The sequence below is a fragment of the Perognathus longimembris genome, chromosome 1, assembly GCF_023159225.1.
Source record: "Perognathus longimembris pacificus isolate PPM17 chromosome 1, ASM2315922v1, whole genome shotgun sequence".
NCBI classification, from domain to species: Eukaryota; Metazoa; Chordata; class Mammalia; order Rodentia; family Heteromyidae; genus Perognathus; species Perognathus longimembris.
In genome coordinates this window covers 118077387-118103526 of record NC_063161.1, presented here as the reverse complement: position 1 = coordinate 118103526, position 26140 = coordinate 118077387, and the positions used below count along the sequence as shown (strand labels likewise).

General features: G+C 38.7%; 1 protein-coding gene across 2 annotated transcripts in view; it reads right to left on the bottom strand.

Moving 5' to 3' along the window:
- The window catches only part of Sh3gl2 (SH3 domain containing GRB2 like 2, endophilin A1), a 191737-nt gene that overhangs the window by 20734 nt on the left and 144863 nt on the right, over positions 1-26140 (bottom strand). For both annotated transcript variants that reach the window (XM_048355583.1, XM_048355662.1), the window contains exon 3: positions 16511-16583. In XM_048355583.1, the coding sequence (XP_048211540.1) occupies positions 16511-16583 (73 nt within the window). The remainder of the gene's footprint in view (positions 1-16510; positions 16584-26140) is intronic.

Genomic DNA, 26140 nt, shown 5'->3' with positions numbered 1-26140 from the left:
AATCCTCGCCCTCTCAATCAGGATTCCCTTTCACTGCTGGCTGGCTCCAGCACAGAAAGGCATGCAAGAAAGGAAAAATATGTTTATATCATTCTACACATCTCTACTTTATAGAAAGCTTACAAGGAGATAACACTAAAACACTAGTCGAACAGAAATTATGCTCTAAATAGCATGAGAAAAATGAGACTGTGCAAAAGAATGGGAAAAACAGGATAGTTCTTGTCTTTCAAAACTCAAAACTAAACAGAAAATATTTGAAACTAGAAAATGAAGCAGGTTCAAGTGAACATGTTTCAAGATTGAAAGCAAAAGCCACAAAGACAGCTAAATGGGTTTTGAAAATGTTTTGGGGACCCAGAAATAGGAGAATGGTTCCAGCTCTTATATTCTTTGTAAAATACTTTAAAAACTATTTTTTTAATCTTAAGTTATTTTCACTATTAAAAATACACCAAATTCAAAACATTTCCATTTTGTTTTACTCTTTGAAGAAATGGTTATTTTTAACCCTCATCTAGTTGCTAAAGTAAACAAACAACATCTAGTCTTGGCAATCTGGCCACTGCTGTAACCTCAGGGTCTTTTCAATCAAAGTCTGACTAAAGCATATGTTCATCAGCATAAAGACAAGTGGCCAGGAAGAGAAACGTTACTATGGATTGACAGGTGCAACAGAGTCAAAACCATCAAAGGAAAGGTACCAACGAGTCTACATCAGGAGATTTCTGGAAGTGAAAAACAAGCAATGGAAATAGGAGGATCATAAAAGGCTGACCTAGTCCCCAAAAGAGAGAGTTCCCACTGTTTTTGTCCTCAGCAGAACACGGCAGTTTGCTTCTTGATCTAAAAACCTATGCTATCTTATAAGAGACACGAATGAGAACAGCCAAGCCTCAATCTTCACCAACCCCCAACCCTGAACGCATAGTGTAAAACATCCCTGACAAGCTTTCCTATTCTGGGCACAGCCAACAGTCACAGGGAAGTCCAAGCTGTGCCCTGAGTAATACTGCTTCTCTGCTAGCCCTGCCTGAGCTATTTTCCTCTGACCTAAAAGCCATGTCCATGTGAGTCACTGCTCAATCTCCCCTAAGGCTGCCTAGCTATCCAGTGCGGCACCTAGTTAGAAAGGCTGAACATCTGGTATCTCTAAGTCTTTGTTTAAATTTTTATTTCTAAGCCCAAACCAACAAGTAGAAAAACAAACCATTATAGAGTCTTGCCTTTCACTTAAAGCAGCATACAATTAAACACTAGTTCTGAGCTCCTGTAGGCATGGGTAAAAATCCAGGCTATAAATCTTGCTAGCTCTGTATTCTTGAAAACAAGGTCATTCAAAAGGTGGTTACTGGTGTTTACAGAAAAGCAACACAAGAGTCAACATGACAGAAGGACATCTGACAAGGGGAGGGCTCCTTGCCCCTTCTGGGCTCATTTTGGTGATTATGTATGCTGGACTGCTTCATGAATTCCCTGAAAGGGCAGGGAACTGCACTTCTCAGGGTCCATTCCCTCAATGATCCATGAACCAATGGGAAAATGGTGCAAAGCAAATAGTGCAAGATTTGGGAGGTTAAGGTGTTATTGGTTATGCTGGCATGATTGACAGAAGCAGAGGTACTCAGGGTTATAGTGTGTGCTTGCTCTTCCTCCTTGTGAGTGGAATCACATAATTTAAAATTTTAATGTTTTACACATTTTTTGTATATATCTTTTCTTTTCCTAACCCTCAGAAGAGGCTTCCCTATTCAAAAGCATCATCACTTCCTCTCATGCTCTGAAATGGAGCTGGAGGTGCTGATAAAATCTAACCATGCCAACACAGTGGTCTCCTGGGCTTGTGGGGAAGAGGCCAGTCTGTTGCCTTGCCTGCTTTCCCTTCCACATGTGATAGGCTGAGGTCTGAGCTACCATCGTATTTCATCTGGGTAATTGACAGATGTTCCTACTTCTCTCTCTGCTTCTATTCTTGTTCTCCATATTCTCCTTATAACAGAATGGTTCCATTAATTGTAAGCCATCTCTCTCCTTAGATCCCTTCAATGTGTGTCTCTGTATCATTCAGGGTAGGAACTCAAATGCTAATGATAATGATATTCTCCTATATGCCTCTTGTCTCTTGGGCATACCCTTCCTGCTATGGCTCTTTATCTTTACTCTTCTCTAAACACGTCTGTATAGCCTCTTCCTGGACTTGGTAATTTTCTATTATTTAGTCCTTGCTTAGGGAAAAGGAATAGAATTGGTAGTTGTGAATTCAAAAAGGTAAGGGTGCCAAGGACTGAATTTTATTTAATTTTATATATTGGAGCTCTAATCCTCGGTATAAATATATTTGGAAATAGGACATTTAGGAAGTGACTAAGGTTAAATTAAGTCACAAGGTTAATGTTCTAATACAATAGGACTGGTGGTCTGTAAGAAGAAGAAAAATCTCTCTTCACACACATTCCCCAGGAAAAGGCTGAGAGAAGACATGGTAAGAAGGCAACTGCTCGAAACCTAGGAAGATACCCCTCTAAAAACCAAACCGACCATTATCTTCATCTTGATTCCTCAGCATCAAGAACTCTGAGAAGTTTAACTTCTTGTATTTAAGTCACCTGTCTCTGGTGTTTTGTCATGGTAGATTAAGCTAAGATCACATTTTAAGCTCCTAGGAAGGCACTTGAATTTTGATTAATTTTCAGCTCCCTATATTGTCTTCTCATCTAATTGAGTTTTAAAACTCTGAATCAATTTTTTATGAACTATCTAGGTGCTTATAGTTATGAGAAAAAGCATGCACTAAATAATTTTCATTTCACATGGATTTCTGAAGTTTCTATTTTCTTCAGGTTTCCCATTTTCTTCAGGTTATTCTTCTGAGATAAGATTGCTTAAAAAAAACTTTGGGGAGGAGGTAACAAGTTTGATAAGAAATGTACTCACTGCCTTACATATGAAACTGTAACTCATCTGTATATCATTTTGACAATAAATACATTTTTTAAAAAAAACTTTGAAATATAATATCTCATTCTTTTCTGTGTCCTTAGTGATATCGTTACATTGAGGAAGAATTTTATTTCCATAAGCACATAAACATGAGATCAGTAACTGGGAGTGTTGCTCAATTGGAAGCCATGCTGGTCTAGCATGCAAGAGGCCCTGAATTCAACCCTCATTCCTCAAAACAAATGGTATCAATAAGTAAATATACAGCTGGAAATTATCATAAAGAAGAGAAAGCTCACTATTAAAAGCTTATGTAGTAAAAGGCTTTGTGCCAAGCTGAGCAAGAGCTATTTTAAGAGGTTCTGGAAACTTTAACAAGTGGAAAGAGTCTAACTGAATAAAGCAGGTCACTGAGGGAGGGTCCTTGGTTGGGGGTTATTATCTTGACTTGGGTTTCTCCAGAGATCCGTTGTGTGTGTGTGTGTGTGTGTGTGTGTGTGTGTGTGTGTGTGTGTGTGTGTGTGTGTGTGTGTGTGTGTGTGTGTGTCTGTGTCTGTGTGTGTGTGTGTCTGTGTGTGTGTGTGTGTGTCTGTGTCTGTGTGTGTGTGTGTCTGTGTGTGTGTGTCTTTCCTTCTCTCCCTCCCTCCCTCTCTCTCTCCTTCCCTACTTCTTGCCCAGGTGAAGGTGAGCAACTTTGCTGTGCCACATATCTCCACATTGTTGCTCTGTCTTACTCCCAAACAATGGAGACAAGTGACCATGAACTGAAATATCTGAAATTGTAAGCCATAAGAAATCTTCCCTCTCTTAAACTGTTTCCTCTAAGGGATTTGTCACAGAAATGGAAACAACTAAAGTCTCCTGGCTTTCATCTATAGGTATTCCCTGAACATTTACTACTTCCTTTTTCATGGCCAACCTAACTGAGAGCAATTCATTCATGGCATTTCATATGGAGGTGTTCTGCGCTCAGCCAGCAGTGCTTGCAGGATCAAACTGTCAGCATCATTTTCCAAGTCTACCTTTAGTGATATTACCCTGACAAATGGAAGACAAACATGCAACACTGAACACAGAAGCTGGCAAACACTACAAAAGTTTATCTGTCAGAGTGATACCTGCTAAGCCTTTAGTGGTTAATCTACCAGTTTATAGGGAGTTACATTGTACTCTAATTTTCATCTGTGATGACTAAGAATTATACTATTTTGCTTAATGAAATAGTTCAAACAAACACAGAAGTACAGAGAAGAACAAACCATGCCTATTTGCAGAAGACTGAGATTTCTCACTGTTAAATACAATGATCCTAATGATCTCTGAACAGGTACTTGTATGCTAGCATTTCTGTCCTTCATGTTCCTAAAATAGGGATGCAGCACACTCATGAAAATTGTATTTGACATTTGTCTGAAAATCCATGAAGTTTATTTTCTCTAAAGGTTCTGAGACAAGGCGAAAGCAGTCCTAAGGAAGCTTGGTCCCAATACCATGATGCTATAGTTTCTCTTTCCAAGGAACAAATAGGAGATTCTACCCTCCTCTCTCCTTCTCCCCCCCTCCCTTTCCCCCTCTCCCCCACCCCCTCTCTCATTCTCTCTCTTTAGTTTCATAATTAAAAATCAAGATCTATAATAAGGAGGATTTCTGTAGTTCTGGAAATCAAAACTCTTCATGGAACAAGAAGATGGGATGGAGAGGTCTAATAGCACAAATCCAGGAAGAAGGTGAAGGGAGACGAGGATGGTAAAGATGAACCTTCATTTGCTGGATGAGACAGGAAGGAGGAGTGATTCTTCCCTCCTTTGCCTCTCCTTCCTTTCTATGACAAATGATTATGATACAAAAGTGCTTTGGAAGAGACCATTTATAGATTGAGAATAAAATCTCCTTTATGCTGGTATACTGTGCTCTCAAGAGTAGTTTATTTCCCTCTTCAACTGTGAAAATTCAAGTAAGAAAGCATATGGACCAGACATCTGCCTGTCATACTGTCATAACAGGGAGGGAGACAATCTAACCCTGTTCTTAGCTTCGGTTGATGAGTAGTCTGACACTTTTAAGATGGAGCAGTGATCAGAGTATCCCAGAGTCACAGCTTTATGGCCTGAATATTAAGGAGGAATTTGATAGATTTAGCATCAATCAGAGAAGACCAAAGACATAAAACAAGTTTTTGTGGAAACTGCTTTTAGAGACTTAATTCTTTTATTACCTCTACCCACCTTAAGAAGCCAAACTTTATAGCTCAAGAGAACAGAAATCTTTAGCAGGACAAATGCTAAAGGCTTGGTACTAAAACTCATAAATCCAACTACCTACCAAAAAAAAGTAGAAAGATCCCTAAAATACCTTTGAAAAACTGAATAGCAGGAATACTTTCAATTTATAGCTATCATTCAGAAGTAGCAACTATTTGGGGCTCACACATACCTATTTCATCCTTGTAAGAACATACATGCCAGGTTTTATTTCTTCATATTACAGATAAGGAAAATGAAGCACAGAAAAAAAAAATGTCATTTGCCCAAGGGAATGTAACAAGAAGCTGAACAAAATTTTAATCATAAGTGTGTTTCTTCTCAGTATTATATACTGGCTTATTTTATGATATCTGTCTAGACCTAGGACAAACTAGGAGTTGTCATCAATGAATTATAATACATTTGTTAAATAATCTAAACTCAAGGGATGATCAAGGGTTGTCTCAGGATATAGAATGAGTGCTACCCTGTGTGTTGGATGTATGGGGGCCTATCTACCTGTGTGACCATGGGGAAATGACTCACCCTTCTTCCTCTGCTTCTTCACTCAGAGTAGGAAAACTGACTTAGCTCATGTCTCTAATGCCTTTCATATCTAAATATCTCAGATGTTTGTCTTAGAGTCCTCTGAGATATGATCACCAGACAAGACCATGGAATATATAATTTGCAAATGATTAGGCATATCTATTCCAATGTGAGGAAATTAATTATAAAGTTTCAAAATCAAAGAAACTCATTCCTTTACAAGCCAATTTTCAGATCAAAACCTCAGGTCCTTATCTTATAATTACAATTAAAAGATTTTAACTATTATTTTTAATCTCTCCTAAGAACTTTTCACAAGAATGTATGTATTTATGTATGTATGTCTATATACATATATATGCATATCAGCCACATAATTTTCTAATGATATGGTTTCCATGACAGGTCTGTGTAACAGTAAGGTGTTTTTTTTTTTTTTGCCAGTCCTGGGCCTTGGACTCGGGGCCTGAGCACCTTCCCTGGCTTCTTCCCGCTCAAGGCTAGCACTCTGCCACCTGAGCCACAGCGCCCCTTCTGGCCGTTTTCCATATATGTGGTGCTGGGGAATCGAACCGAGAGCTTCATGTGTAGAAGGCAAGCACTCTTGCCACTAGGCCATATTCCCAGCCCCAGTAAGGTTTCTTATTTCTTAAAAAGGATCAAGTGGGGCTGGGAATGTGACTTAGTGGTACAGTGTTTGCCTAGCATGCATGAAGCCCTAGGTCCGATTCCTCAGTACCACATAAACAGAAAAAGCTAGAAGCGGTACTGTGGCTCAAGTGGTAGAATGCTAACCCTGAGCAAAAGAAGTTCAGGGACAGTACTAGGGCCCTGAATTCAAGCACCAAGACTGGCAAACACACAAAAAGGATCAAATGGATATCTCAAAAACAAAAAAGGTAAAAATGAGGGAGGAGGTAACAATTTGGATAAGAAATATACATACTGCCTTACATATGAAACTGCAACCCCTCTGTGCATCACTTTAACAATAAATAAATTTTAAAAAAACAAAACCAAAAGGTAACTTTTTCTCCTTTCTTACATAAAAAGTTGTCAAATTTCCTCATAGCTCATTAATTTATAAATATTAGAAACATTGTAAATAAGCATCATTTTCAAGACAGAAAATTAGAATTGCATTCTCTAGTGAAGAATCTCTTATACCATCCTGCTACTTAATGTAAAGGTGACGCTATGAAGGGAATAGCATAGGCTACAGTTCAAAATGCAATCACAAAAGGTGATGACATGTGGAATCAAAGTGGACACTAAAACTGATAGCTTTTTAATCTCTTTGATACTTAGCTAGAGAAAATTATTACCAATGGCCTTTCATTAAGATGGCCACTAATAGTTACAAATTACTTCCTTATTACCTGTCAAAAGATAACATCGAGGGCTGGGGATATGGCCTAGTGGCAAGAGTGCTTGCCTCATATACATGAAGCCCTGGGTTAGATTCCTCAGCACCACATAGGATATCTATCCAAAAGACCACAAACAAAATCACAGTAATGCCACCAGCGTAACAATGTTCATCGCAGCACAATTTGTCATAGCTAGAATCTGGAACCAATCCAGATGCCCCTCAGTAGACGAATGGATCAGGAAAATGTGGTACATATACACAATGGAATTTTATGCCTCTATCAGAAAGAATGACATTGCCCCATTTGTAAGGAAATAGAAGGACTTGTAAAAAATTATACTAAGTGAAGTGAGCCAGACCCAAAGAAATATGGACTCTATGGTCTCCCTTATTGGGAATAATTAGCACAGGTTTAGGCAAGCCACAGCAGAGGATCACAAGAGCCCAATAGCTATACCCTTATGATCACATAAGATGATGCTAAGTGAAATGAACTCCTTGTTATGGAAACGATTGTTATATCACAGTTGTAACTACTTTCAATGTCCCATGTGTATCTGTAGCTTCTATTATTGATGATGTTATTGTATCACTTTCCTGAGGTTATGCCTACACTATCTCTGTAATCTTATCAGAGTATATTGGAAACCGTGTATACTGGTATTAGAAGTAGGAAATTGAAAGGGAATACCAAAATTGAGAGACACAGGGTAAAAAAAGACAAACAACTACAAAAGCAATACTTGCAAAACTGTTTGGTGTAAGTGAACTGAAAACCTTAGGGGGGGGGAAGGAAAGGGGGAGGAGGTAGGGGGGTATGAGGGACAAGGTAACAAACAGTGCCAGAAATATATCCAATGCCTAACGTATGAAACTGTAACCTCTCTGTACATCAGTTTGATAATAAAAATTTGAAAAAAAAAAAAAAAAGAAAACAGCCAGAAGTGGCGCTGTGGTTCAAGTGGCAGAGTGCTAGTTAGCCTTGAGCAAAAAAAGAAGCCAGGGACAGTGCTCAGGCCCTGAGTCCAAGCCCAGGACTGGCAAAAACAAACAAACAAACAAACAAAAAAGATAACATCGACAATATGATCAGATGTATAGCCTATAAGAAGACTTAATGAGTAACTAAAACTTCTCCCCATGTAGAAAACTAGATTTGATAGCCTTCACTGATGAATTATATCAAATATTCAAAGAATTAACACCAATACTTTTCAAGCTTTTGCAAAATACCAAAGAGAACAGATCATTTCTAGACTCTTTTTATGAAGGTATCATCATCCTGATAAGAAAACCAGACAAATTCAAGAATACTTGAGTAAATTACGTTTTATGAAAAGTAGGTGTAAAAATTCTCAAAAAAATACTAGCAAAGTAAATTCACAGCATAATTAGGATTGCATATATGAAATTGAACTTATCCCTAGAATGCAAATATGGTTCAGCATACGAACACTGAGCAATGTAATATATAATATTTGTAAAATTAAGCTGAGAATCCAAACACGAGCATCTCAACTGGTGCAGAAAACATACTAGACAAACTTGACCACTTTTCAAGATTAAAAAAAAAATCCCTCAACCAAGTAGTAGAAGAAAACTATTTGATGGAAGCCATACAAGGAAACCCCATGGTAATCATATAATCAGTGAAAACCTGAAAGCTTTTCTATCTATAATGCCATCAAAAAGGGGTAAGATACTTAAGAACTAACCAAGGATGTGAAAAAAAACAAAACTATAAAACACTGGTGAAACTGAAGACATTAATAAAAATACACCCTATGTTTATTTACTGGTAAGACTTAATATTATTCAGATGTTAAAACCATCCAAAGTAATTTAAAGATTTAAAGTAATAACTACCAAACTATTAATTATTTTTGCATAAACAGAAAAAAAAGTTCACCCTAAAATTCATATGGTCTGTAAAGGACCACAAATAGCAAAAAACACTTTGGAAAAGAACAAAGGTATAGTGGGATCATTCTTTGTGATTTCAAAATTTACTACAGAGCCACAGTAACAAAAATGAGATGTGTCTTAATACATTTTGTCTTTTTTAAAAAACAAAATTCCATATACTGAGAAATTTATAAATAAGTGTATTGAAATTGGGATACTGGGTCTAAGTAACAAAGTCTTCTCCTTAATGCCATCCTGGCATCTGATGGGTTGGGGAGGCTTTTCACCCAGCTTGGAAAAGCCTAAGAGGTAAAACAGGCCCTTCTTTGAATTGCGGATGCATCACACTGTTTAGCCCCAGGAAAGTTTTGCTCCAAAGAATGCTCACCCCTGGTCATTCCCCTAGATGGTTTGCTTTTGTTGGCTCTAGGTCCCCAATTCAAACATTTGGATTTTGCCTTTAAAAGCTTGGTGCTAATAGCATTCTGGGCTACAGGTCTTTGGGACAGGAGTGCACCTGCAGTCACAGGCTCTCTAATAAAGATTCCCAATTCAACCTCTCAAAATATGGCTTCTGTTTCTCATGATTGCATTCCCATGTAACAGTATTTATTTCACTCATGGTTCTGTTAGCTGGAAGTCCAGACAGCATAGCTAGCATGGGAACACTAGCTAGTGTCCCCCAGCTGCGTCACAAAGTGATACTAAGGTAGAAAAGGAGACTGCCAGGTTCAGAGGGTACATGCATATAAGCTAGGAATTAAAAAAGCAGGAAGGAGACTGGCTTCCTTATTCATCGAAATCCACTCTCACAGAACCAATACAATCCTGAAAGAACTATTTTTAATCCTTTCTGTGGGTGTTACTCCCAAGACCTAATTATTTAGTAAAGGTCCCGCCTAAAGAGAGATGTACAGACCAATGGAATAAATACAGAGCCTTCTCTGTATTTTTGGCAAGGTACAAAGGTACTCAGGGGAAGGACATTTTTCTTGACAAGTGGTACTGAGAAAAATTCATATAGATACACACACACTATGCAGACACATGCATGTGCATACATACACACACACACACACACACACACACACACACAAGAATCTATGCCCTTTCCTAACAGTGTATACAAAATCAACTTCATTCAAATCAAATGTAAAAATTAAAACTGTTAACCCTCAGAAGAAAACACAGGAAAAGCTTCCTGATCTCGATAAGGCAGTGACCCCTTGGACATAACACCAAAAGAAGGGGGAAAGTACAAAATAGGCATTGGGTTTCACAAAATAAATCAATCTGTGTGTATCAAAAATTCTACAAGGAATGAAACAGCAATCCAGGGAGTTATATGTTAGTGCACCAAGAGTTGTATATTCCTCAAATTGCACACGCTGTTTCATGTATGCTTCCCAGAGTATGCTGTAAGATCCATACTAGCACCCTGCAACACCCTGACCTGAGCTGGGAGATGGTTGCTCTCTCATATCACAAGTTTTTCGAGCCGCTGACTATACCACACCACCATGTCTTAAAATACCTCCCTGCTGATTCCCACTCCAGGGCAAGAAAGAGCTCTATCACCTCAGAGCGAGGCATTACATAAATATCAGTATTTGGGCTGAGAGTAACATGACCAAATACTATAATTAACTATTTATGCAAGCCAGAAAATCTTCATCTCTTTTTCTCATCCCTTTATAGTCTTTAACTTCCAAAATCTTCAGTATCATATGAATCTTTTGGCTTACTTAGTATTTATTATTGTCAAGGCAAAGGAATCCCATACCCATAGCTGACAGAATAGAGAGCCTTGTTTCAGATTTAATGAACTTCTAAGATTTCACCCACATAAATTAGGCCATTCCTTGAGTCACTACATATTATCAATGAGAAATACATGCTAAAGTGCTATCTGTTGCATACATCTAGGTAAGTACTAAGTCCTAAACAAAGTGCAATATGATTTAAGGATGTGTACATACAATCTAATGGTGATTTTTGTTTTAGACTTTAGAAATCAGGCTCAGTAACTGAGAAGCATTTCTGAAGAGTACTACCCAGGTTATTTCTTATCTAAGTAGGAAATCTACACATACTGCAGGTAGAAATGTAAATTACAACAGCTATTCAGGAAAACACAATGAATAGGAGAGATTCTGCAAATTATATATCTGATACCATATATTCTGACTACGGTTTAATTCTTACTGTTCAACAGTAAGAAGATACACAACATTCCCCCAAAGGAAAACAGAATAGAGGATCCCTAAAAATATAAAAATAAAACTACTATATGACCAAGCAATCCCAATACTGAGTACATATCCAAGGGAAATGAAATCAGTACATTGAAAAGATCTCTCCACTCCCACTTTCATTGTAGCTCTACTGCTAACACCAAGAAAGGGAAACAGGCATCAAGGGATGAACTCTTAAAGAAAACAAAGTCAAAATACACATGAGAACTCTATTCAGTTATAAAGAAGAATTAAATCTGTCATTTGTGATGAGATAAGGTAGAGCCACAGATTATACTACAGACACAGAAAAATGAGTCCTATTTGATCTCATTTACATGTAACTTCAAAGATTATGATCCTATGGAAGCTTGGACCAGATTGATATTTGCCAGAAGCTAGGGAAGGTAAGATTAGGGGAAGGATGAGGAAAAGTTGATCAGTGGAAACCAAGCAATAATTAGACAGGAATGAATAGTTCTGGTGCTTTGTTGCACCTGAGAAGGTGACATAAACACATATGTACTATATATTTCCAAAAGCAGTAATAAAGAGTTTTGAATAGTCTCATCACCATAAAGAAATGAAAATTCTGAGGAAATTAAATTTCACAACATATAAAAACATTGCAACATGTCCTGGTTTCCCTACAAAATGTAAAATTTTGTTGTTGTTTTTGTATCAGTTAAAAATAAGCTTAAGATTTAAGCTCTGTTTCACACTCCAGAAAATCCTGCTTCACAAGGCTGAGTTGCAGGCCTGTGACCCCATTTGCCCTTCTCCACCTCATCAGTGAGCTGGAATTTCCAGAAGGAATTAGCTGTGAAGCCATCTGGGCCATTTTCCTCAGAGCAGGTATAACTTACGCTGTTTGCCTGTGTGGTTCTAGAGAGATTGCCAGATCTTATTTTCCCCCACAGCATCTAAAAATTGTCTTTTCATAAAACGGAACACATGTGATACATGTTGGTTGAATGAAAGGTTCTGATAGTTTAGGAAAAGGATTTTTTTCTTGCTCTGTTTATAGAGGTTTAGATACATTCCTGTCTGTCAACTGTGCATTGTAATTTATTTACTCAGTAGGCTGCCTGGAACTGAGCTGAGGCCTGAGGACCTAACAGTGACTAAGACAGAAAGACACAGTCCTTATCTTGCAGGGGATGGGAAACAAAACAAAACACATTATGAATAAAAATTTGAAAAAAAAACACACATTATGAGATTTCAACCTATACGTCCACTGGAAAGCAGCTGAGGGGAGTCAAGGAAGATCTTTACACTGGTCCTGAAAGAACTGTTAGCCTAGCACAGTGAGGAGAACAGTCAGGCTGACCAGGAAAGGAGGCTCTTTAAGTAAAAATGTAAAAGCATGAAAAGCCCACTGAGCATTGTATGCTAGATAACCTGATGATGTTTTAAAAACACCACTCTGGAGGAGGGGATAATGAATTCTTAGAGTTAATCAAAACCACTTTGGTCATTGTTTCATTAGAAATTTAGTTTTAAGAACACAGAAATTTTGGTAAGTTCGAAAACTGTTAAATCTAAAAATTAGCAAGCATCATAGAATATTCTCTAATACATGGTAAAATGTACCCCCAAAGCTTCATTGCCACTGATTCTACAGGCCTGTCAACATCAATGTATTATTTGGTAGCAATCCCCATCCTGACTCTAACTAGACTGGCTAACCCAGTTCTGGCCCTGTAAGGCTAAGTGGCAAAAATATTAGCAAACTGCATGAACTTTGGGAACCTTTTTTTTGTACTATGCCCAAGGACAGTGAGCCTTTGGCTATTGGCCAAATTCCTCTGTGTCCCATTCACAAGGACAGCTGGGCCTTCTTTTATTTCTCTCCCAATCTCTCAACCACCTACCTTCTACAAGTTTTCTGTCGTGTTTGCTCTCAGTGCAAGAAATTCATGGAGAACCTAAGTTATATCTTTCAAAAACCTAACCACAGACGGTCCTCAATCCTGTAGGATGATTATATGAAATTCTGTTTGACTCTACACTCTTTGGGGGGGAGGGTGGTGACACTTATTTCTATATGTATGTGACATGCTCATAAACAATTGTTTTCCTGGAACCCATCTGAACTGGCCTGGTGATGACTTTAATTGTTCTCCTGGGTAGCAGATGTCTATTTTAATTTTCAAAAGTCATATAATCATTACATTGGCAACTTGTCAGCATATTCAGTAATCTAATAAAAATGTCATTCCTAAAAATTTACATCTACCTACTGTCTTCCTTCTCTAATCTTTATTAATTTAAAAGTAAGTATCAATCCCACAATTTATTTCTGTCTGAATTTCCATGATATACACTCTTAAATACATTTTTATACCAGAACACAGCTAAACCAATCTGTCTCAGACAGGATCATACAACAGAAAGCCTGTGGAATTAGGAGGCAGCCACACCTAGGTTCTAATATTTGCTCCATCCTTTTGGAGATGGGGGTTGGGAATGTTCTAAAATTCTTTGATCTCGAACTTGGTAAATTGAAACAACAACGGAATCTATTTTCTCACAGATCAGGATGCCGAATCTGAAAGCAAGGTGTGTGCAAGGTCAGTTTCCTTGTAGAAGCTCTATAGTAGAAATCTCCCTTGCCTTTTCCAGCCTTTGGTGACTGCTGGGGTCTCCTGACTTTTGATGGCACAAATCAAACCTCTGTTCATTCCTCACTCTGTTGTATTACTGTGTCTTTGAATCCTGCCTCTTCTTATAATGACACAAGTCATCAGATTTAGGGATCGCTCTTAAACTCAGGGTGAGTTAATCTCAAGACCCACAATTAATTACATTTGCAAAGACCCCAAAAGATTTCCAAAAAGATTATATTCTGAAGCTTTGAGTGAAACTGAATTAGGAGTGGGGGCTCACATCAATTTATAATCTATTCCCATGACATGTTTTTTTCACTGTATTTTATTTTTATATTAAGAAAAAATGCTTTACTTTTAATCATGAGGTAACACAATAGCTACTACTATTTGAAAACGCATTAATGCCCAGTAAAAACAATATTTCTCCTCACATTATTTATACTTAACCCAATGACAATGAATTATTAACATAATTCATGTGTGAATTCCAGAATGACAGGATACTTCAGGTATCTATGCAAATAGAAACAGAAAAATTGCTTACTCCTATCCAATAATTACTTGTGGTGAAGCAGTTTTCTTTTTAAACCTTTATGTATTACTGTTGTTAAAATACTAAGAAATAAATGTGCATTGAAGAATTCTTTGCATCTCTGTGGAATACAAACATATGAAGACGACTCTGGATAAGAAATAAATATTTGCTATTGCTATTCTTAACCTAATTAACTAATAAGTTTGAAAACTTGACTGTTGCCAAGTAAATTGTTCATGCCTATATATTACTGTATTTCTTTTCTACATTTTCCTCCCTCCTATAATCGCTAATCTATTTTCCTTTTAATAATTTATAACCAAAACAATCACAAGGAACAAAACATTACAAATGAAAGCATGAAAAAAATCTTGCGCAGTAACTTCAAACTTCAGCTCTACCATGTACACTTAAATTAGCAGGACATGGGTATTTTGAAATCTCAAATTCCCAAACAAAGAATGTTACAAACAGCTATGTATTCATATATAGTAAGCATGTAAGGTACTTAAAAGGCAAACTTCTGGCTGAGAATATGGCTTAGTACTTGCCTAGCATGCATGAAACCCTGGGTTCAATTCCTCAGTACCACATAAACAGAAAAAGTGGCGCTGTGGCTCGTGACAGAGTATTAGCCTAGAGCAAAGAAAGCTCAGGGACAGTACCCAGGCCCTGAGTTAAAGCCCCAGGACTGGCAAAAACTTTCTTATCAGGTTTACAGTAAGTAGGCAGTCTCTGTCTAGAGTGAAGGCCAGCAGGATTTTGAAAATTTTTCTCGTCTGTTTAAATGGTCCTGCTTTATTTTTACCTGTTGACCTGTGATCATGGCCACTGATTATTCATTTACAGCTGCATATTGTATCCCAGCTATGAATGAAAGTACATCATATTTTCAGAAGTAAAAATAAATAAATAACACAACCTACAAGGTTATCCCACACAGATTTTTCATCTCCAAAATTGTAACTCTATCTCATAAGGTAACAAGTGAATAAAAGCTACAGCCAGAATCAGGAGGCAAAAGTCCCAGCCAGCCTCACTCCCTGCTTCCTCTTTCCATCCACTTCCCCTCTGCTTATCTTTTCACATTCTGGCTCAGCTTCTAAGCCCAGGGTGTCTCAACTACTTATCTGTCTTTTCAAGGACCACCAGAAATATGGAATTTCATGCTTCCCCAGGTTGTTCTAAAGAGTAAGCAGTTTTCCAAATGCTTGTATATCTCATCTAAGTACATTGAACTTTACTTCAGGTTCCTGTACCTACAGATTAGAAACTATGTACCTACAGATTGGAAACTAATTTGAGGAAATATGCTGCACAAGCCTGTGGTATAGGCTGTTATGCTCTGATTTACCAGAGGCCTATAAAGAAAGCTCCACTTCTACCTGGTTCTATTTATAATGTACAAATCTTTATTTGTGTTATAATTCTTTTATCCTCTAGAGTATAACAACTTAACAGGAAGAAACACCAATCTGTGATGTGACTGAAGAAAGAGTCGTTGATGATTCTCTTATCTAAAAGGAACAAAAACCCTCAGGAGTTTGCAAAACCTTTACTTTGCTACTTTTCATACGTTCTGGGAACTGTTGCCTCTTTTCTAAAAAATATCTCATCTGGGGGCTGGGAATATGGCCTAGGGGCAAAAGTTCTTGCCTCTTATACATGAAGCCCTGGGTTTGATTCCTCAGCACCATATATATAGAAAAGGCCAGAAGTGGCGCTGTGGCTCAAGTGGCAGAGTGCTAGCCTTGGGCAAAAAGAAGCCAGGGACAGTTTTCAGGCCCTGAGTTCAAGCCCCAGGACTGGCAAAATTAAAAAACAAAAAAAACACCAAAAATAAAAAAAACCCACCTCTCACCTCTTGAAAGTTAAAGGTCAGCTGATAAGAGTTGGTAGCTTCCCTGACCCTGTGTGTTACCCACACTGTTGGTTAAATGCACCACAGTTGGACAAAATACCAGATCCTTCAGGTATTTCACTGTGAGCTTCTGAAAGCCTCTTTCCCCAAGCTGAAGTACTACAGGAGGTTCACTCCTATGAAATCTTAACTGTCTATTTAAGAGAAACCAACAATTATCTAGAAGGTATTCTCTTGGTATAAAACAACCCCTTACCTGGATTGGGTTGAAGGTATTCAATTGTTTTCGTCATAATTTCCATCACAGCCCTGCTGGTGACATCCACTTTCTGAAATGAGAAAACAAGTACTCTAAGTGACAACAACCATTAGCTTGAAAAGGAGCCTTAGTTTTTGCTTCGGTCCATACTCAACCACCAGTAAATGGTGACAGAGTAATAAGTCCTGCAGCTGATGGTGAAGACCAGGACTCCACAGCAAGGACTGCTTTCAGCAGCATCATTAAGGTTTAAAATGCCCATTCAGCCAAAGAGGAAGTGGGTGATTCCCTGGAAATATACTCAAAATATATTTATCATAATCTTTGACAAAAATAAGGTAGAGATAGTCAATATTTTGCCCCAGAATTTTGCTGGAAGCTGCTGGAGGCCAGGGTGATGACAGGTTTCACTGACTGAAAGAAGAGTAGTGCAGCAAAAGTTTGTATTGAACTTCTGAGATTACTGTTAAAGACATAAAGATCTTCAATAGACTTCTACTGAATCCTTAACATTTGCCCAATTTCATACAAAAATCTTGATGCTAAGACTATGTCTCAGTGGGCACCAGTGGCTCATGCTTGTAATATCGGCTACTCAGGAAGCTGAGATCTGATGAAAATGGTCCAAAGTCAGCCTGAATAGGATGTCGCTGAGACTCTTATCTCAAATTAAATCCCAGAAAATTGGAAGGGGCACTGTGGCACAAAGAAGTAGAGCATTAGCCTTGAGGGACAATCATGTATAGTGACCAGATATCAATGAACAGAGTTCATAGAGAAATGCAGGTATCCATTAATTTCATGTTTGTTTGTTTTGTTAGAATCCAGGATTCCTAAAAAATAAAAAGCCTAAGAAATATCCATAACATTATATCCACAAGTAAAATCAGCTTCTAGTGCAGTAAACAACCTTCTCTTCTATAACCTAACCATTATTATGGTAAGGTTTTCCAGAAAGGAAACCGTCACATGGTTCAGGCAGAAAAGAGTTTATTGGGTGGAAAGCAAACTGCCAGCCCACACAAGATGGAGGCATGGGGAGACAGAGGGGAAGGAAGAAGGGAAAAAGAGAAAAAAGAGCAAGAGAGAATAAGAGAGAAAAGGAAAGAGCTGGGACTGTATTGTGACGCATTATATAGGAAAAGGTGGAAGATATGGCCAGGTGGATTGGATATAACCTCAGAAGGAGGTGGTAACTGCCTCCAAGTGTGCTAGTTACCTAGGTAACTCAGGTACTGGGCCCAGACTTAAACAGGTGGGGGGCATCTGCATGGAGTCCTCCCGAGGGTGGACCTTACATTTTGGCCTTTTAATAATTATGAAAAAGGGGGCCAACCCTCTCTGGCTACTTTCTGCTAGCAAGGGGTGTCAACATTAGGGGTAAAAGGTGGAGATGTGGCCCCTCTGGGAGAAGGCAAGTAGCAGCTGTCCCTTGATGGTAGATGCCTTGAATGAAGCCTGGAAGAAGTCTCATGAGGCAGGAGCTGTAACTTATTAGGAACTGACCACAAAAATTTGTCAGTTATTTCTCCAAAACTGCCCACTTTTTCTTTTGGCTTATGGAGTAGATCAAACCCAGAATGGCTAGCCATTGAGAGGGAACCTAGAGGAGCGTTCCTGGAACCCAGGCTGCATCGCACTCTCGAAGGCACAAGCCAAAAAACTGGGCCATTGAGACTAATTTTCTAGCCTATGAGGCATTCTGACTTTATGAAGTAATCTGGTGAGGACACAGGAGTCCATAAGGACATAAATGGGGGTTCACAAAGACATAGACAGGGGGTCTGGGTCTGCAAGGACATAGAGTCAAATTCTCAATATAGGCATACCTGAAATGAGAACAGACTGGCCAAAAAGGTATAAGGGGTCCCTCTGGAGTGGTCAGACAGAGGACCTGCAGACAGGGGTCACTCACCAGACTTAGAGAGGAGATGGTGTGGTGGATGCATAGCCAGCAATGGTAAAGGTGAGAAGTCCGAAGTGAGTTTCCTCTGGCTCTTGGCAGTTTGGTCCAAAGAGGGGTGGTCAAGGAGGCAGATTAACCCTCAAAAGAGCAGAGGGAGGAGGAGATCCAGTGACTCCTGACTCTGTCCCCATCTGAGTCATGGCACCAGACATAAGGTTTGCCAGAAATGAAATGTGCCACATAGTTCAGGCAGAAAGGAGTTTACTGGGGGGAAAGCAAACTTCCAGCCCACACAAGATGGAGGCATGGGGAAACAGGGGAAGAAGGGAAAAGGAGAGAAAAGAGCAAGAGAGAATAAGAGAGAAAAGGAAAGAGAGTGGGGACTGTACTGAGACAGGTTTTATATATATAGGAAAAGGTGGGAGATATGGCCAGGTGGATTGGATGTGATCTCAGAGAAGGAGGTGGTAACTGCCTCCAGGTGTACCAGTTACCTAGGTAACTCAGGTACTGGGCACAGACTTAAACAGATGGGGGGGCATCTGCATGGAGACCTCCCAGGATTGGACCTTACAATTATTTCATTGTGCAGTTCAATTTTTCAGTATTTAATTATTTGCAATTTCACAGCAGTCATGTCAATGTGCGTATGGAAATAGACATTGGAAAACTTGTTTTTTCCTCATGAGGTTGTCATTCTATAAAACAGCCTGAAAAGTACTCTAAGGGCTGTGATGTAGCTCAGTGGCAAAGTGCTTGCCTAGCAAATGCAATGTCCTGGGTTTGATCCCTAGTATCAAAAAGAAAAGGCAGCCTGAAAATAAGTGGTGTGACCTGTCATTCTGATTGACTCACAATTGTAAGAATGTTTTAAAATTGAGTGTGTGGTAGGCAGTGGTTGGTTCTGAAATAAATGGTGGTCCCTAAGAATTACATCCAGCTTCTGCAGCTACTCACGAAGGTCTTGGCACTACTGGCCAATGTCCATTCAGCTTTTATCTGCTCAAGTCATACAATGTTTTATTCAAAGGTTGGGTGCAGAACAAACATGTGTAAGTCCAGAGACTGTAAGTGACCAGGACACAAACTCAGATTTGACTGTATGACAGAGAAATGCAGAGGAATCAGTTAGATGTCACATGTATTTAGATGTCCTTGTTGGCGATGATGGAAAGAAAAACAATTACTAAATTCAATGTTTTGAAGAGTAGTATTAGAAGTGAACTGTGATAACCACGGGATATCATGATATCATCCCTTGCTAGGAGGCTACCAGTTTCTAACTTTCCTCATAACCATAACCATCATAAGACGTTTTCTGTTTGTCAGAAATGGGTCTAAGAGACTTAAATGTTTTTACATGGATAAGAAAATAGATACAAACAGGCTAAGATACTTGCTCTAGACATTGTGTTCTTGAACACTACCCTGTTTCTGGGAAATAAAAGCTAATAAAAAGCCAGTCAATAGCAGCATTTTCAGCATGAAGAGAGATATCAAGCCACAACGAGAAGGCTGTTCCACCCTCCAGATGAAGCAGGGGACAGGAGAGCAGTCAAACAAACAGTAGGAAAGCACTTGCCAGCTCTTCTGTTTTGTTTTAAAAGTCCTCAGCTCTTGTTTGTTTTGTTCGTTTATCTGTCTTTGGGAAGTTAATGGATGGGGCACAGAGAGGGAGGACAAAGGGTGAATGAATATAGCAATGATACTTAGAGGAAACTATGTCGAAAATGACCTATACAACTTATAGTTGAGGATGGGGGTGAGGGGAACACACTGGGAGAAAGCAAGGGAAGGGGTGACATTATCCAAAAAGAAATGTACTCTTTAGTGTGGCCCTTATGCACATCACCTTTATAAGAATAAAAAATATTTAAAATCCTCAACATCTCTGATGACTTCATCCACATAACTGTTCTACCCTACCCTGACCCCTGCAGAAGAGAAGCTGGGCCATATAATCCCAGTTCTCCAGGTTTCCTCTAGAGGCTAGTGCTGGCAGTGCAGCTATCTAGCATGGCTCAGAGGAGAAGGCAAGGAAGGCTGTAACAAGTATTTCTCATTCAGTATAAAACCCCTCTTGCCACCCAGCTATATAAATATGGAACCAAATACTCACAGAGGACTTTCACTTGATTCAGAGCAGTAGGCCTAGGACTCTACTGTGACTTTGGAGATGCCAATACTAAGGTATTATGTTTGATTCCCAGAGTGTGAAGTAACTTCTAAAAGGAAATTCGGAACACAAACTATCCTGGTGTCCCCTGTAGCTAGAGAAAAGCTACCTAAGGAGAAGTCACTAGCATCCAGAAGTTTGCACACTTTGCACTTATTGTGGCAGATACTCAACATTTCTGGTGATATAATCTAGGAATCATTATAGACAAAACTCTTTCTTAACCCTCTTGCCCAGAGTATGAAATAACTACTTAAAATCTAGCTTTGGAAAAGAGTCCACCTAATATAGTTGTTAAAATATTTTCAGGATATGCACCAATTAGGAATAATTGTTAACAAATTATTTACTAGGCTCTTGCTTTTGACTGTATTCTGACAGATAATCGTTTGATAGAATTAATGAGCACAAGAGGAAGAGATCAGTAGCATACTAATCCAAAGTTTTAATTGCTTAAATGTGCAAGTCTCAGTCCTAGGAAAGGAAAACAAGCTTCCTGAGGTTAGGTAGAGAGTGCTGTTTTTATGGGAAGCAGTGTTTCTCAAAGTCATAGGTCAGAAGTTTCTAAGACTAAGTATTAGAACTGAATGGTCTAATGGCCACCCACTTTTCAAAAGTTATCTCCAGTAGGGTAATTAATTCTGAACTTTTCTCCATCTCTGTCCTCAATTATCATGTTTAGGACTCTTTTAGTAAGTCACACTGAGTTAGCCATAGACAAACTAGGAACCATAACAGGAAAATCCTTGTTAGGTTTCTTCTAGGAAAACTATACATAAAGAGGATTTCCAATTGCAGGCATTTGATGCCATGTCAAATATCTTTTGTTGAGGTCTCAGAACTATTTGGCCTGAGGTGCCTGAAATCAAGATCCTCCCAATCTCAGCCCCCTATATAACAGGAATGACAGGCATGTGCTACCACACCTTGCTATTTTATATTTTAAATGGCTGGAAAAAAATCAGAGTATGATTTCATTGTAGATATTAACTATATGAAATTAAGTTTCAGTGTCCTTAGGTAATGTTTCCTATGTCTTTGGTTGCTTCTGTGCCATAACAGCCCTGGCAATGGGTTACAACAAAGACTCACATGCCCTCTGGCCCCAAAAGCTACAAATGTTTACAAAAATATATATACAGATACCTGCGCTAAGATCGGTGCTTCATTACAAACACACTATATGGAATCTAGGAACAATATTGATCATTTTACCAGCTGCCTCTGTCCTTAGAGATAAGACACTAGAAAACTGAAAAGCACTAAACTGATGAGAATCAAATAATTGTTTCAGAGGCATCTGAATATTATCTTTCTTCCCCACAGTGTTTCCTGAACTTACTTGGGCACAAACATGAACATAAAGACACTCTTTATGGAGCAATACAAGTAATGAGAGGCAGTTTCATACTGTCAGAGAAGCAGAAGAGAATTTAAGAGAAAATTAGATACTTTAAGTGGAGCATAGATAGTTTGTGGGTTCAGTAATCAATATTAAGTAGATGAATTAAGAACCCACTTGGTGGTGGGATAAGTTATGGTAGTTATATAAGCTGTCATATGAAACACCAAAATCTTCTCCATTTCTCTAACTTTTTATCATCAAAGTAAAAAAAAAAAGAAACTATTTAGCCTGCACACACACCCACTTAAAGTACAGAGAACTCTGAATAACAAGAGCTAAATAAACAAGTCACAGAGACATGATGAAAACACCATCCTGGGAAAATATGTCTGGCGAGACATGCAAGTTTCAGCATGAGAAGGTCTTTAATAGCTCCCTATGGTCTCAGGAGAGTGAACAAGTCAATCCCCTAACTGCTCTGCTTTAAAGTAGACTTTATATACAAAAGAATGGCTCACTTTTTAAGCACTAATTACAAAGAAAGTTTAGACAGACACCTCCCCACTGTATTTTTGAGTTTGTTTGTTTTGGGTTTTTTTTGGTTTTTTTTTTGCCAGTCCTGGGCCTTGGACTCAGGGCCCGAGCACCATCCCTGGCTTCTTCCCGCTCAAGGCTAGCACTCCGCCACTTGAGCCACAGCGCCGCTTCTGGCCGTTTTCTGTATACGTGGTGCTGGGGAATCGAACCTAGGGCCTCGTGTATCCGAGGCAGGCACTCTTGCCACTAGGCTATATCCCCAGCCCGTATTTTTGAGTTTGTTAATCTTCTTGATATTGCTTTTGATGGGTTGATGGTTCCAAATATATTCTAAACATGAACTCAGAGGAAGCTTATCTTCTTCATGAAATTTCAGGCTAAGCAGATGTCTTAAAGCTCACCTTGTTCAATGTTTCAGCACTTATTGCTTCTCTACAGAAGCAGGTGAGTGTCTTCACCTGGTCATCGATCAGAGCTCCCTCACTACTACTCCATGAAGGAGAGAGATACTTTACACCTCGGCAGGCCCAATGCGCCTACCTACTCTGGCATCTCATTACTCTGATTTTCCTATCTGGATCTCTGCTCTCTTTCTCTAGGAATGACATCACTGAAAGGGGACGTTATTGGTAGCAAATGAATTAACTTTTGTAAAGCTCAAGAGATTACTACTGTGGTTCACATGACAGTTGGGAACTGTGGAGTTAGTCTCCTCTATTTCACTGTGGGCAGTGATAGAACATTTGGTAAATTTTAAAGTTCTTATATAAGAGCTCTGAAAGCCAAAGTTTCTTTCTTTCATTTGACAAGAATCTATATAGAAACCCAATGGCTTCTATTTCTTAATCTCCGTTGCTCATATGGGGCTGGATGGAAGGATTGAACCCTTCTCTACCCAGTGACTAAGTGTATGAGGACAAGGGCATGGCCACTCCCCTTCAGCTCTCACCAGCTCTTATGGAATGACAGGGTTCTTGCTCTCTTCTAACATCATGCCTTTCTTAAAACTTAGAGTGGCTCCTAAAGAAGAATTTCATGCTTACTAAGAGGCATTTTGCCATGTTTCTAAGGCTAGAGTCCCTTCTGATTTAAAAAAATTTCCCAGAAGACTTTGCAGGCCCAAAATTGACAGTAGACCCTTGATAAAGAATAACAGTTTACTCATGCATAAAGGAACAAGAGTAACTCAGGATGGAGCTGGAGCACTTTCTACCTCCAGGAAGTTGTTGCTGTGCTAAGTAGCTAAGTAGCCAAAAGAAGCATCACTTCTAATCCTTTCATGGGAACCCTGCTGATTTGGGTGTCTTTTTCTGTATAAAAACTAAAAAGCCCAGTGTAGATTTTTCCAAGTGAATTAACAAATAAAAGGAATTACACACACACACATACACACACACACACACACACACACACAAAACAAACTTTAAAAAAAAATCCTTAAAGAGAAAGAAAGAAATATGAGAAGGAACTAAGTCCTCAAAATTCCAGAACTTTCTTGTAGCCCCGCCCCCCCATCTGCAACTTTGCAAAGAACAAACCTACCAATGTCTACACCATAGCAAAGAATTTAGTCTGTATTTAACAACATTTAAAATTAAAACAGAAACAAATCACGCAAGGCACTTAAGAAAAAGAAAATCATTACAGGCCATGTTCCTACAGAGACTAGAGAGCCTGAGGATTTTACCTTCCTGGGGGAACTTTTGACTGGCAAGGCTGGAAACTCACTAGGGGTTAGGCCTTATCTCAGCAGGAGAGGGGCTGGAGTTGCAATTAGAGAAAGCACCTCTAGGAATATCCACCTCTCTCCCAATAGTGCTGTTTGATGCAGATCTCTAATTTATTTTCGCCTTGTTCTCTAATTGCACTTCTAAGAACACAAATAAACAAAGGTTTCTCTACTTTAAATGTTTGATAATCAGAAACCCAACCACAGCAGGTCTATTCTTCTGTAGATTTGAGCACATTGAGCTAAAATATTTTTTCTGTGAATAAGAGACAAATTAACAGGAAAACAAAATATTTTAAATTCTTAATCCAAAGCAAATGCTTTTCACTTACCACAGACATAAATTTATGAAAATCCGGTATGGGTAGAGAATATAAAGTCTACATGAATCAGATAAGACAAAGGATGTGTGAAAGAAAACTGGAATAAAACCATTTCTACGCAGTAAAGACATCTAAAACCCCAAGTTTATATAAGGAAAAATTTTCTCTATATATAGAATTATAGGTTCTTCAAATGATCAGAAGCTTACTTTATTATAGGAATATCTAGATTTTGAAATAAGAGCTTCAGGACAAACAAATCTACTTTACCTTCAGACTCAAAGGGATGTCTGTAGATATTTGCCTAAAAAAAAAAAAAAAAAAAAAACCTGGCAAGATCCTCTTTTATTATAATTAGTTTGTAAAACTAGCATAGTTTCACAGCAAAATAAGTCTCCAAAGGTCTAATTAGTTGCTCAGTGATTAAACTCAACTCTGTTCTCTAAATTCTCATTCTTTTCAGTTTTATTTAAGAAATGGAAAGTTGGTTTGTCTTAGCTTAAGAGAGTGGGCTTTGTAGTATATTAGGTATAGTCCTGGCAGATGTTAAAAGCAAAACTAACTTTTGACACCAGGTACTTTAGGAATTTGCAAATTCCTAAATACCAGCCTCATCTGTCATAAAGTCATGCCTCTTGGCCATGTGGCATCCTATAAATACTCTCTGGAGAGGTAGGAGAAGATGAGAACAAGATAAGAGATATGTCTACATGAAGACAGAGGTAGACACAAATTAGCAGGCCCACAGGCCTATTTAAAATGATGGATATGGAGCTCCAATATTACAGGAAGTGGAGGAGTCAAAGTCAAGTCATTTTGGGAAATGTGTATCAGTGTCTAGAGACTCAAACACTATTTCTCTATCCATGAAAATCAATGGATACAATCTGTGGTTGAGAATTAGGTGGTATTTATCACCATCTTGAGATGAGAAATAAGGACCAAAGCTAACTTCAGTCTAATTGGGGAAAGCAGCTGCCAGGTAGTAGGTTTAAGATACTGGTTTCCCCAGACTTGTAGGGAGGACTCAAGGTGCTAGTGTAAATCACATTAATGATAGCCATCAATAATGCCAATCCCAAGAATTTAGCTAAGGTCAACAATATGCAAACTAATTTCCCAAGAACTTATCTGTTAGCAACTTATCTCTCCCCAACCCCCAGGAATTCAAATGTTCCTTCTTAGACTGCAGTTGTTTTATTGACTTTAACAGAAACACCCTAGGCTCTGCTCTTAGCATCCAGACATTCACTGACCACCTTGTAGGTGGTCCCTTTCTGTGCAAAGCATCTCCAAATCAGGCAGCATATGGCTTGTTAGCCTGGCCACACTGGTCATTATGTGTCCTAAGGTCATCTTATCTCATTAGACTACAAAGTTCACACTCAGGAACCTCATCTATCTCCTACATTCCTGTCTCATAAGAAGCACAAAGCAAATGTTCACTGAGTTAATCAGTGATGAGTTTATCAAGAGAAAATTTTTAAAAAGGCACAAAGGAAGCATCTGGGTATTTATTTCTTTGAATTTTCACAAGTGTAACAGAGAAAGCAAACCAGCACATGAAACCACTAGAAATACTGTGCACTAAGGAAAAGAAATCTTAGGCCC